The 14,421-nt window shown below is 43.6% G+C and overlaps 1 protein-coding gene and 1 long non-coding RNA gene across 3 annotated transcripts in view; one reads left to right on the top strand and one right to left on the bottom strand.

Annotated features, from left to right (window-relative positions):
* On the top strand, positions 1 to 7,991 carry LOC126992248 (uncharacterized). The gene is made up of 5 exons (XR_007746385.1): positions 1 to 220; positions 1,557 to 1,655; positions 3,238 to 3,369; positions 4,017 to 4,072; positions 7,856 to 7,991. It is a non-coding gene; the product is annotated as an uncharacterized LOC126992248 (long non-coding RNA).
* Positions 6,791 to 14,421, bottom strand: part of LOC126992247 (polyamine deacetylase HDAC10-like) — a 27,573-nt gene continuing 19,942 nt past the window's right edge. For both annotated transcript variants that reach the window (XM_050850915.1, XM_050850914.1), the window contains 2 exons: positions 9,158 to 9,417; positions 6,791 to 8,075 (listed from right to left, as the gene is read on the bottom strand). In XM_050850915.1, coding sequence (XP_050706872.1) covers positions 9,399 to 9,417 — 19 coding nt within the window. In that variant the 3' untranslated portion in view covers positions 6,791 to 8,075; positions 9,158 to 9,398. The remainder of the gene's footprint in view (positions 8,076 to 9,157; positions 9,418 to 14,421) is intronic.

Consider the following 14,421-nt stretch of genomic DNA (forward strand, 5'->3'; position numbering starts at 1 on the left):
TGGACGGACCACTACGGGTGCCACTGGACGGACCACTACGGTGGCCACTGGACGGACCACTACGGGGGCCACTGGACGGACCACTACGGGGGCCACTGGACGGACCACTACGGGGGCCACTGGACGGACCACTACGGGGGCCACTGGACGGACCACTACGGGGGCCACTGGACGGGCCACGTGTGCTCCCACTGCTTCAACATGTGGCACTCCACCGCAGGTCAGTGCTGCTGGAATTTATTTATTAATTTATCAATTTATCTATTTATTTTGTATTTTTATTATTATTATTATTATTATTATTATCATTATCATTATCATTATTATTATTATTATTATTATTGCTATTATCATTATTATTATTATTTTATTTATTTATTTATTTATTTTTCTTTTTTTTTTTTACATCCTGGCCCACAGCTGGTAGGCTTTCTTTAGGGGCCTGGTGGTCGGCCTGAGCACGTCATGGCGCAGGGCAGGCGAGTGTTTACAGTGATGCCATCTATTCTGAGCAGGCAATGGGCCACGTTATTTAGAGATTCCAGCGCCCAAACACACACGTGACGTGACTTTTATAGGAGTTGTGGGCCTTCCCGTGGGTAGTTTTGTGACCCTGGTGGTAGTTTGACAAGGCTTCTGTGCCATGAACTCTAATAACCACTCCTGAGAATGCATTTTACCTCTCTCTTTGCCTTAAGAAATAGCTGGTGTGTGAGGGTCAGTAGTGTGTAAGAATCCCAGGCAAAGCATTCCCCTATCAAGTTTATTCTTTGGTGACATGCAGCTGTGCCCTCTCCTCTACAGCAAACACCCTTGCTCTGTCCTTATCTCAAGTTCTTACCTGAAAACTTCTCATCCCATCTCTCAAAAACTTAATGTCTTCTTCTGGCACCTTGGCCCAGCCTGCCACACGACTATTGTCCACTCAGGAAGGGACGGTCCACCACACAGCCTGATATCATGAGTACACTGTGAAGAGAACACTTGATATAACATGAGTGCTTTGATGTATGGCAGAATTGTTGCAATTTTTAAAGGCTGAATTTAGGTTAACTTTTACATGGATGATATATTTTTGGAGTTCATATTATCAGTTTTTCAACTTCTCTTTCTCCTCCTCTTCTTCCTCCTCTTCTTCCTCCACCTCCTCCTCCATGTGCATACGGTTTTTCACTCCAGTGTAATTGTGTGTGTGTGTGTGTGTGTGTGTGTGTGTGTGTGTGTGAGAGAGAGAGAGAGAAAGAGAGAGAGAGAGATATTCTATGTCATCAACACCCAAAATGAGGCGCTGTAAGTCAGCCTATGGTCCTAAGCATATCAGGCTCCCTCTGTTACTATTCCCCAAGGCCACAGAGAAGGCTAATCATGTTTTCCTGGGTGGTGTTTTCCCGTTCAGGGTGCAGAAGCTGTGTCAAACTATCAGCAGCACCACCCTGCATCTCTGTTTGTCTGTATCTCTGTGTCCCTGTCTTCCTAAATGTATCAGGCTCCCACTGCGCCTATTTCCCAAGCCCACAGGAAGAGTAACTGGGTTGTCTTGTGTTTTCTCCTTCAAGGCACAGAAGCCATGCAAAACTACCGCCAGGCTCAGGAAACCGCCCATGGAAACCCCGACAACCTCTGCGAGAGCCTTTTGAAATAGATGGAGCAAGCCTGTGAGGAGTTTGACAATATGGACCTTAACTTCATCATCTGCCAACTTGACGCAGCCTTTCACGCAACTTTTCCCCATCCTTTACAATACTCAGCTGCTGCACTCTTGCACATGAAGCATTTACAATCTGTCCTAAATCATCTTCCTAAGTCCCTGTCACCACACTCAAATTCTTCCCTTCCTGTGCTGTCTTCTGTGCCTTCATTTCATAGTCACTGCTGTTCTGAACTTGCTAACAGCTGCTTCCTTCCTGCCTTCTGCAGTGCCCGAGGCTTTCTGCTCAAGCTCATTCCTCTGTTATTTAACTTCCTAATGCCTGAGTTAACCAAAATCATCACTTTTTTCCATCCCTTTCCCTGGTTAACTCTGAAATACTTGTCCTTCCTTATTTCTGCATTTTGTCCTGACTGCCATTTGCTTCACTCAGTCCTCTCTAAGTCACTGCCATCACACTCATTCTTCTTTAATTCCTATCTTCATTGCCTTAATTTCATAGTCACTGCTGTTCTGAACTTGCTAATAGCTGCCTCCCTCCACAACTCCTGGCGCCACAACCAACAACTCATCGTGCAGGGCGGGCTTAGAGAAAGGCTTTACACAGACCCTGGATAATGCTCTTGGTCTTGTTCCTCTTCTTGTTCTTCTTCTTCTTCCTCTTTACCTTAGTCATGCTGCGTTATGAATCATGTTAATTAATATATCCTCTTCTTCTTTACCTTAGTCATGCTGCGTTATGAATCATGTTAATTAATATATCCTCTTCTTCTTTACCTTAGTCATGCTGCATTATGAATCATGTTAATTAATATATCTTCTTCTTCTTTACCTTAGTCATGCTGCATTATGAATCATGTTAATTAATATATCCTCTTCTTCTTTACCTTAGTCATGCTGCATTATGAATCATGTTAATTAATATATCCTCTTCTTCTTTACCTTAGTCATGCTGCGTTATGAATCATGTTAATTAATATATCTTCTTCTTCTTTACCTTAGTCATGCTGCGTTATGAATCATGTTAATATCAGACATGGGGTAATCGTAATCTGTAATCGTAATCAATTACAATCGATTACAGTTTTTCAAGTAATCGTAATCGATTACCCTCTTATTTTTTTAAGTAATCGTAATCATAATCAAATACATTATAAAAGTACAACTGTAATCGTGATTACTTTTGTGATTACATTATCAAAGTTTAGTTAATGGTTTCTCATACAGCAAGTGTGTGCTCTAGATATCTGTAGTAATTCAATCAATTGAATATTCAGTATGGTACATGTGTGAAATTTGCAAGTTCACCTTTCAGTCCTTCTTGTGATCATGATTGTAACCACGATTAATACATCATGTAATCGTAATAGTACTTGATTACACCTAATTTTATTGTAATTGTAATCGTAATTGTGAAAATATGAAGTAATCATAATCGTAATCGATTACATAACATAAGTAATTGCTCCATGTCTGGTTAATATACAGTAAAATCTTGCTAACTTCTCTTCTCTCCTCCTTCCCCTCCTCCCTTCCCCTCTCCCCTCCCTCCCCCAACACATTCCCTACACATTTCTCCTCCTCCCCAGCCTGAGCACCTCACCACAGAGCTGTCCAAGATGCCTCACGTCCAAGAAGTCCCAGGTTTACAAGTGGAAGGGCCTGCTCAAGGAACTCCGCTGCTCTCTCCTGGACGGAAGGAACCAGGAGATGGAGAGGAGGTGAGGGAATAATGTAGGCTCCAGTATTTTAATTTTTCAGCTTATTCAGAGAGTTGGCAGTTTTGAGGTTTTGTGGTGTCAGGCATGCCTTCCCTTATCACTAATTCCTCCTCCTCCTGGCCCTTGTCACTTGCCTGTTACAGTGTGGAGAGGGAGGGAATACATGAGGGAGGCATTGAAAGGGAGAATTAAGATGTGATGAGGGAATGCCGTCAATTCCATTCTTTTCTTCATAATTGTAATTGTTTTCAGTGTTGTTTTAATGCATATGTAGTGCAGCGACTAGGCCTGACGGGCAAGCCTCCCATAACCCACTCAGCCAGCGGGGTACCTCTTTGGCCGACTGGTAAGGCAGTGGCTCTCCCGTCACGCTGATCACGGGTTCAATCCCGGGCAGCCAACAAAACCCTCTCCTTGTCTTGATTAATGTATCGTGTGTTTCAATACACGCAGAGGACATGTGGGACCGGGTGTAGAAGAAAAAGAGAGAAAAATCTCGGCCTTAAACATATAACAGGGAGGCAGGACGAGGCGGCAGGACTATAGTGCTAGAAGGCAGGGAACGTATCAGGGAGGCAGGGACACACAGTTTTCTTATTTTTAAGTATACGAATACTAATTCAACTTAACTTCTTCCATGGAATGAGATGAAGAAGAAGAAGAAGAAGAAGAAGAAGAAGAAGAGGAAGACTTAGGAACAAAGGTAAAAAATAGCACATAATTTCTTTTTTATTCATTTTTTATCCTTTTATTTGCTTTCATTTCTTTCATCTTTTCATCATCATTTCTTCCTTCTCCTCCTCTTTCATTCTTTCTTTCTCTGCTCCTCCTCCTCTTCTCCCTTCCTTCCCTCCTCTCTCCTCCTCCTCCTCCTCCTGTCCACTCTACAGGTTTTTGGTGACTCTCATTGTTGTCAAAATACGTCTGTTAGTGTTATTAAAACCCGTCCCTGGGCTGGGGCTAATCTGTTGAGCTGCCCTGGCCTCTACTGGAAGGTCTGGGCACACTAGAGGGCTTGGAAGGGGCTGTTTTGCGGCTGAAAACATGTCGCATTGGCCCTGTAAATGTGGGGTCTGTTTAGGGAATTACTGTGTGTGTGTGTGTGTGTGTGTGTGTGTGTGTGTGTGTGTGTGTGTGTTAAGGCCTCAGGGGCGGCTGGGGGAGTGATTCGGCCAGTGTCCTTTTCTTTATTTCCTTTACTTAATATTCTTGTTTTTTTACTGTTTTTCTTTCCTTAACATTTTTATTTGTTACTTTCCTTGTTTTCTTTCCCTAACCTGTTATTTTTCCTCTTTACTTTTGTTTTTCTCTTTCCTTAATATTTCTTGTCCTTATTTCATGTCTTCTTGCTGCTGGTCTTCCCCTTTCTCCTCCACTTCTCCATTTTATCTCCTCCTCTCCAGTTCTTCTCCTCCCTTTCACCTCCCTCCTAAGGTCGGAAGCATTTGCCCTTCACATCAGTTGTTCCCAAAGGCCAAAAAGGAGGTCAGTCGGGTCATAAGGAGTGTTCTTTTAGGTTCACATGGAAACATGGAAACATGGAAATGCAGGCAACAGAAAGCCTATTGGCTCATTACGAGGTCACCCGCTTGGGTGATTTAATCTGCTCGACCGCCACTTGGGGCTTGGTGAGCAGATGAAAGCACCTCGATATTGAGGAGCAGATGGAAGCCCCTCGTTATTCAGTTTACTCCCGACGCAGCGAAATGACGGTCGATTCTATATTTGAAGGAGTTGATGGTATTCGCATTTACTACTTCTGAGGGAAGATTGTTCCAGTGGTGGATGACTCGGTTTGAAAAGAAACTCCTTCCAATGTCTGTGTTACATCGACTCGACTGAATGGGTAAACCGTTATTTCTAGTTCTTGAGTTGGTTTGCAGTTCAAAGAATTTGGAGTAATCGACGTTATTGAACTTTTTTAGATACTTGAAGACTTGAATCATATCCCCTCGTAGGCGTCTTTTCTCCAATGTAAAGAGATTGAGTCACTTGAGTCGTTCCTCATACGGTTGAGCCCTGAAGGTTGGAATCATCTTTGTGGCGCATCGTTGAATCCTTTCCAGTAAAGCAATGTCCTTTCTGTAATTGGGAGACCAGAACTGCACTGCATACTCGAGGTGCGGTCTTACCATGGAATTATACAAGGATAGCATCACGTCTGGTGTTTTACACTCGAAGTTCCTCGCTATGAACCCGAGCATAATGTTGGCCTTGTTGTATGCTTTTTTACAGTGATTCGCGTGTTTCAGGTCACTGCTGATAGTGACTCCAAGATCCTTTTCCTCCTGCATCGCTTGCAGAGGTCTCCCATTCATGATGTATGTGTGGTTACTATTTTGGGACCCAATGTGCATGACTTTGCATTTGTCAACATTAAAAGACATTTGCCATTTTTCCGACCATTCGATAATGTGATTGAGGTCTTTCTGAATGATTTCGCAGTCGGTCTTTGTGAGGGCATCTCCACCCACCTTGGTGTCATCTGCAAATTTCAATATTGTGGATTTCAGTCCTGATTCTAGGTCATTGATATATATGATAAAGAGGATGGGTCCCAGCACTGACCCTTGAGGCACTCCACTAGTGACTGGAAGCCAATCGGAAGGCTGTCCGTTGAGTAGTACTCGTTGTTTTCTGTCGGTGAGCCAATCTCTTATCCACGCGATCAGATTGGCTCTGATGCCCGCCGAGTGCAGTTTCTTAAGGAGTCGCTCATGCAGTACCTTGTCGAAGGCTTTCTGAAAGTCCAGGTATATAACATCACTGGGGATGTGGGCATCCCAGTTCTTATATATACCTTGGAAGAAGTCTAATAAATTCGTTAGGCAGGAGCGCTTGTTTCTGAAGCCATGCTGGGTGTCGGAGATTATATTATTGTTTTCTAGAAACTTAACAAGTTTATCTCTAATAATCTTTTCGAGTATTTTTCCTGCCACTGATGTCAAACTTATGGGCCTGTAGTTTAATGCAACGCTTTTGTCTCCTTTTTTGAAAATCGGTGTTACGTTCGCCATCTTCCAGTCTTCCGGGACCTTGTTTAGTTGAACTGACCGGTTGAATATGGTAGTGAGTGGTTGAAGTATTTGTTGTTTAAGCTCTTTTAATAACCGCGGGGACAAACTGTCGGGTCCCGTTGACTTGTTCGTGTCAAGTTTGTCACGGTGCAGAAGAAGATAGATTATGACCTCCTCCTCCTCCATCTCTCCTCCTTTCTCATATCTTCTTCCCTTCCTTTCTTTCTCTTCTCTTCCTTCCTCTCACAATATTCTTCCTTCTCCATCCTTCCTTTCTTCTCTTCTCCCCCTCCCTTTCCCTTGCCTCCCTCCCTCCTCCTCTTCCTTCCTTTCCCTTCTCTCTAACCCTTTTCCTCCTTCTTGGGTCTAATGATAGTAACAATGGTAATAATAATAGTAATATATATTTGTAATTTATTTTTATTGAGCATTCTTACATTATTTTAATATTACAGGAGGAACACACACACACACACACACACACACACACACACACACACACACACACACACCAGGATAAATGGGAGAGAAATAGGGGAGAAAAGTGACAATTGTAGCAAGAGATGGAATGTTAGTGAGAGGGAAAGAGGAGATAAATAAACTGTAATGAATGGGAACGTGGGAGGGAGAGCAGAAGTGAATAGTGCAGGAATATAGATGAGTTTAGGGCGGCCAGATCCACAGGGAGGTGAGGTCAGGAAGAGAGCAGCGAAGGGCAGAGTTAGAAAGGGAAGAAGTGTGAGCATGGAGGCCAAGAGGGGATCAAGAAACAGCTTTAGCCAAGTACTGTACATGACACGCAGCAGAGCAAGGGGGAATACGTGCAGTGGAAAGGTGTTATACAAGAGGTGTGTGTGGTGTGTCAGGACAAGGCAGAGTGAAGCGTGTATGAGTGGTTTGGTGTGGGTGTGGCGGTTTGGTGTGGGTGTGGCAGCAAAAGGAGTGGAGTGTGCTGCGCCGATATGGTTTGGACACGTGATGAGAATGGGTTTGTGAAGAGAGTGTATGAGGGAAAGTGAGAAGAAGAAGGAAGAGGAGGAGGAGGAGTAGAAGACTGCATGGGTATAGAAGTGAAGATTTAAAGAGATAGAAGAAGAGAAATTGAAGAGCGAGAGTGCCAGAACAGGGACAGATGGAGGCACTTCTGAGATTGAGACACACACACACTGACTAACTACTGAGGAAATGTAGTAGTAGTAGTAGTAGTAGAAAGAGAGAAAGAATAAGAAGGAAGAGAAAGAGACAGAAGGCTGTGCTCTCTCTCTCTCTCTCTCTCTCTCTCTCTCTCTCTCTCTCTCTCTCTCTCTCTCTCTCTCTCTCTCTCTCTCTCTCTCTCTCTCAGGATCCACAGGATGACCCCCACAGACACATGCCTCCACAGACACATATATGGGTCCCCCCCCCCTCCTCTTTCTCTCTCTCTAGAGCTAATTCTTTCTCATTATTTTTATTATTTCTCTTCCTATCAGAACCCCAACAGAGAAGAAGCAAAAGATGAAGAAGATGAAAGAGAAGAAGAAGAAGGAGGAAGTGAAGAAGAGAAGGAAGGAAGAAGGGAAGTCTGTCTGTCAATAATAATAATAATAAAATATATGTTGAAATAAATCAGTTTGAATTCTGTCCATATAACACACACACACACACACACATATACCCTCTCCTCCTCTTCCTTCTCTTCTTTTCTTCTTTCTGCAATACATTAAAACATATTACTATCCAAATCTAGAAGAGGAGGAGGAAGAAGAGGGAGACATGGAGGGAAGGAGAGAGAGAGAACAGAGTGGACCAAGGGAGATAGAGTGAGGGAGGAGAGAGAAGAGAAAGAGAAGTAAAGAGTGGTGGAGAGAAAGAGAAGGGAAAAGGTGGATAAAGAAGGGAGAGTGGGAGGGAGAGAAAGAGAGTGGGAGAAGGAGGAGAGGAGGGAGGGAAGGAAAGAGAACCGATTTGGAGGAGGAGGTATAAATCCTGGAGGGGAGAGGAGAGGAGGAGGAGGAATGGGTGAAGAATGTAATGAAGGAAGAGAGGAGAGGGAAAGGAAGAGAGAGGGAGGAAGAATGAGAGAGAGGAGGAGGAGAAGGAAGAAGAGATATTATGAAAAAAAAACTAATATAAATCAAAATAAACCTTCTATTCCTTCTATTATCTCCTTCTACTAATCACCAAGGCTATTATACTGATGCTAGATGTAGACAACCTCTCCCTGACTGCTCCAGGGAGGCAAGGAGCAGTGTGAGGGCAGTAAAGAAAGTAACCTTGCCCAGGGTCAGGCACCACAAGGACTCAAACTACAAGAAAAGACTGCAAAACATGATTTACTTCTTACTGTCTGACAACAACAATATCTATTGCCACTGAGAACTGAAAAAATGTTTTGAGAGATCTAACTAATACATGTCCAATATATAGTTCTGGAAATGAGGCAGCTTTCTATATTATGTACTGACAACACTACCAGGCACAGAACACGCCAGCAGGACATGAGGGATAACTTTCACCAGTCCTGCCCCTTAACCCCTTGACTGTGGATTTCTTACAAGAAGACCTCACCAAGCTACAGCAATGAAACAAAAAGTGTCTGCTACAATTCACTGAAGAAAAATGTAAAGTCCTGCACCTTGGGAGGGGATATCCAGCAAACCAATACCACATGGGAAACACTCCACTATCACCAAAGAGGCAGAGAAAGACCTGGGACTGTATGTTACCAGGCTACCAGTGTAGGCCAAATCCGTGCCAATTGCAGTGGTCGGATTAAAGACCCCCACACTCACCTTGAAGCAGAGCGCCGGCCAGTAGCGGCTGTGGGTACGGATGACGTCACTGATGGTCTGCACGGCACTCTTGTTGGGCACCAGCTGGGGCTCAAGGGGGGGCAGCGGATCCCCCAGCAAGGCCTTGGCACACAGCGTCATGCAGTAGCTGATGGTGGTGAGGTTGAAGCCGCCCTCCAGTGCCAGAACTATGCGGCCCTCGGCCAGGCCAGACAGAAGGGCCATCATATGTCCACAGCAATCAGGACTCACGCGGCAACCTGGGAGTGTGTGTGAGGCTGTTACTTTAGGTATGAGATGCATGAAGGGAGGAATAAGGGAGGAGGAAGAGGAAGGGAGTCCTTTAATATGGAATGCAATGGCTAGGTTGTGTTACTTTAGGTATGAGATGCATGAAGGGAGGAATAAGGGAGGAGGAAGAGAAAGGGAGTCCTGCAATATGGAATGCAATGGTTAGGCTGTGTTACTTTAGGAATGAGATGCATGAAGGGAGGAATGGGGGTGAGGAAGAGGAAGGGAGTTATTCACTATGGAATGCAATGGTTAGGCTGTGTTACTTTAGGTATGAGATGCATGAAGGGAGGAATAAGGGAGGAGGAAGAGGAAGGGAGTTCTTTAATATGGAATGCAATGGTTAGGCTGTGTTACTTTAGGTATGAGATGCATGAAGGGAGGAATAAGGGAGGAGGAAGAGGAAGGAAGTTCTTCACTATGGAATGCAATGGTTAGGCTGTGTTACTTTAGGTATGAGATGCATGAAGGGAGGAATGGGGGTGAGGAAGAGGAAGGGAGTTATTCACTATGGAATGCAATGGCTAGGGTGTGTTACTTTAGGTATGAGATGTGTCGGGAACCAGAAAACGAACAAACAAGAGGAATAGCCATAACAGTACAGAGTAAACATCTCATAGGACAAACACTAACAAAGAGGGAAACAACGAGGATAAAGGAAAACAGATACCCAGAGAGGAATGAGAGATATACAACTGTGTAAACATCTGACAGGACAAACACTAACAAGAAGGGTGACATATATAACTGTAAACATCTCAAGTACAAAAGAGGGGAAACAACGAGGGTAAAGGAAAACAGATACCCAGACTCAGATACAGAAAACAGATACCCAGTGGGCGTGGTCAGAAAGTGTGAACAACCATTGAAAAAGACTCTGACCCGTGACGTCAGTCGTGGCGACATGTTATGAGCCAATAATTTAACAGAAAAATCACTGTGGGAGTGTCTTAAGACTGACTCACGAATAGCAGGAAAAGTAAAACAATACAACATAATGAGCGAGCAGATGGGTGTGACAGGAAGTATTGGCCATTGGTTATGTAGAAAATTAAGGGCGTGTCAAGGATGTAAGTCCGCCTCAAGCAAAGAAAAATGTGGCCTAGAAATCAGTGGTATGGGTAGACCGAGCTTGGTTCTCGCCTCAAGCAGACCTGCTACTCACTCAGCCGAGAATGGCTGTTGTGATCTTAATCGTGAGTAGAAATTCGAGAATCTAAGGGAAACCGACTGTATTGTCCTGGAGATTATAATGTAGGAGATGTGAAGTAGGATTGTGAGTGGGACAGGATTATGATTATTTGTTTGCGATGTAAAGCAAAGGTAAAACCACTGCTTGTGGAACGACGAGTGTTATTATTATTGGCAACAACTGAGCACATACTGTAGTATGTTTAAGACATGTCGTTTGTCATATGAGGCGTGCCGCGCCAGAACCTCGTAACCCTGAAATTTGAGAAATTGAGATAATGGCTGCCCCAGAGAGCAGAGAGGTGGAATTGCCATATACCGTGGTCGGACAGAGGAAATCCGACCTTCCAGCCACCTATAACAGGGTGCTAAGACAGTTAGTCTGGTCTCGACACGCAAAAAAAAGTCGCGACTAACTCCCTGAGGCGTGGGCCAAAACCACCGCTGTTGGCTGCGGAAGGTAAAGATGACGACCCGGACGACCCCGAGGTTCAGGAGGATGACTTCCTGGACTTCAACTGAGAAGTCTGCAAGTGTCACAGTGTCATGCTGTGGCCACCAACCCGTAAATTTTGTTGTAAAAATTAATAAAACCTCAGTCAACCCTGTCTTAACATTTTCATTTTCACAGGACGAAGAGAGAGCAGTAAACTACTGCGCTAATCTTATCTTACTGATAATGAGGGGACAGAAGAGTGTTGTGTTACTGATACTGGTTGAAGGGAGGGAGGAAAGAATAAACAAAAATGCAACAGAGGCAGGAGATAAAACCATAAACTGGGTTTAAAAGGTGGTGGTTTAAAGAGCAGCGGAAGGGATTTAATTTCACTCGAAAGAAATTCATAACAAATTTATTTTTACAGCTATCATCATGAAATCTTCACATATTCCATTTTACAACACATACTTAATAATTTTGAACATAGGAGGAAGTCAATGTAATGGATAGGAGTATTAAAGTTCCGGTATGGATTAAAAAAAAAATTTCGCTCGGTAAAAAAATCATAACATTTTCATTTTCACAGCTATCATCATGAAACCTTCACATATTCCTAATAAAAACAAGTACTTTTATAATAAAATTGTAAAAAAATTCCAGCAAATTTTTTTTTTTCCGCCACTGAGTAGGGGTTTCATTAATTTATTTCAATAAACCAAAAATTTTCCGATTTCCTATCAGAACCTAATTAACAAAACAGAACTCTTCAAAACCTTTCATTTGATGTATAGTTATTACATATTCTGACCATTCTTAGGTGCATTGTCAGTGTTTAACTTTATGCGCGATTTTCTCAAAACTACGATTTTTCGGTTACGAGGTTCTGGCGCGGCACGCCTCATATGTTGCATCCATTGCTGAATATGCCAGTGCTATGATCGTCTGAGCATAGAATATTGCGTAAGGCAATTACTTTCATTTAATTTTAAATAAATGTATATTTTCTTTTTCCCTTGTTTATCCCCGAACACCAGTCTCCAATAACAACTTAAGCCGGATCACGCTACCAGGGATACGAGACGGTGAGATCATTTATGGAGTAATTAATGAGTGATAAAAGAGTTGATTTAATACAAGAAAAGAAGGGTCCAAAACTGGCGGCAGCGGTATAGGGATAAATAGGGACATATGCTTACAGTGCTTTTGTTTAATTTACTCTGACGAGAAAATGCCTCTTATTTTTACTAAGCTTTGCTCGTTTTAAGTGGCGGAAATAATAGTGACGATTTAATTATATAATTAATGGTTCTTCCGGAGGACATGGACTTTGACGATATGGTAATGGAAACTCTGGCCAACCACTGTTGTTCTGTAGTGCAATGGGTAGCACACGCGACTCAACCGAGAATTCATGAGTCCCTTCCCGGGCGGAGTGGAGAGGGATGGGCAGTCTCTCTCCACCCGCGCCGTGATCCACTCATCAGTGAGAGGGTGTCAGGTGACAGGCAGCGGCAGCGTCCCGCCTCCCAGGTTTGTTTGTTTTAGGATTGTTACCCCAGGATGGAGGGGAACACGGGGCTCTGCACCTCACAGGGTGGTGGTGTGCCGCGGCGGGCATGCAGCCATAGAGTGACTTTATAAAGGCCTAACCCGCGTCCCCCAGGTAGGAAGTGTAGAGTATGATCTAGAAAAAATGTGAAATACTAAGAAAAGTGTGAGCTATGGATAAAAAGTCAAGAAAAAAAAAAAATGAAGCATATGGACAATAGTGTGAAGTATTAAGATAAATGTGTGAAGTAAGAGAATCAGAGGAAGAGGAGGCCAGGGTAGGTACCCCCCTCAGTTATCTACTACAAATAACATTAAATAAATAAATGAAAATAAATAAATAAATATGCACACTTGCAGTGGAAGAAACGGAAAATGAGCAAAGAACAAAACAGGGAGTAACCTTTAATATAATAAGATGAAGGCTATAACGAACAAGGGAGTAACCTTTAATATAATAAGATGAAGGCTATAACGAACAAGGGAGTAACTGTGCCTCCGTGCTGTCACCCTGCCTGGTCAAACTCTTTCGCCTCTGCCTGTCAACATCTACCTTTCCTTCTTGCTGGAAGTATGCCTTCACACAGCCTGTACCTAAGAAGGGTGACCGCTCCAATCCCTCAAACTACCGTCCTATTGCTTTACTTTCTTGTCTATCTAAAGCTTTTGAATCAATCCTTAACCGTAAGATTCAAAAGCACCTTTCCACTTCTGACCTTCTATCTGATCGCCAGTATGGGTTCCGCAAGGGGCGTTCTACTGGTGATCTAGCCTTCTTAACTGACTCTTGGTCATCCTCTCTTAGCCGTTTCGGTGAAACTTTTGCTATTGCGCTGGACATATCAAAAGCTTTTGATAGGGTCTGGCACAAATCTTTGCTTTCTAAACTACCCTCCTACGGTTTCTATCCTTCTCTCTGTACCTTTATCTCCTGTTTCCTTTCTGACCGTTCTATTTCTGCCGTGGTAGACGGTCACTGTTCTTCCCCTAAATCTATTAACAGTGGTGTCCCACAGGGTTCTGTCCTATCTCCCACTCTTTTTCTGTTGTTCATTGATGATCTTCTTTCCAAAACGAACTGTCCTATCCATTCCTACGCCGATGATTCCACTCTGCATTATTCAACTTCTTTTAATAGAAGACCCACCCTTCAGGAACTTAACGACTCAAGGCTGGAGGCTGGAGGCTGCAGAACGCTTAGCCTCAGACCTTACTATTATTTCCGATTGGGGCAAGAAGAACCTGGTGACCTTCAACGCCTCAAAAACACAGTTTCTCCACCTATCCACTCGACACAATCTTCCAAACAACTATCCCCTATTCTTTGACAACACCCAGCTATCACCTTCCTCAACACTAAACATCCTCGGTCTATCCTTAACTCAAAATCTCAACTGGAAACTTCATATCTCATCTCTTACTAAATCAGCTTCCTCGAGGCTGGGCGTTCTGTACCGTCTCCGCCAGTTCTTCTCCCCTGCACAGTTGCTGTCCATATACAGGAGCCTTGTCCGCCCTCGTATGGAGTATGCATCTCATGTGTGGGGGGGCTCCACTCACACAGCTCTTCTGGACAGAGTGGAGGCAAAGGCTCTTCGTCTCATCAGCTCTCCTCCTCATACTGATAGTCTTCTACCTCTTAAATTCCGCCGCAATGTTGCCTCTCTTTCTATCTTCTATCGATATTTCCACGCTGACTGCTCTTCTGAACTTGCTAACTGCATGCCTCCCCACCCGGCCCCGCTGCACTCGACTTTCTACTCATGCTCATCCCTATACTGTCCAAACCCCTTAT

The sequence above is a fragment of the Eriocheir sinensis genome, unplaced genomic scaffold, assembly GCF_024679095.1.
Source record: "Eriocheir sinensis breed Jianghai 21 unplaced genomic scaffold, ASM2467909v1 Scaffold427, whole genome shotgun sequence".
NCBI lineage: Eukaryota > Metazoa > Arthropoda > Malacostraca > Decapoda > Varunidae > Eriocheir > Eriocheir sinensis.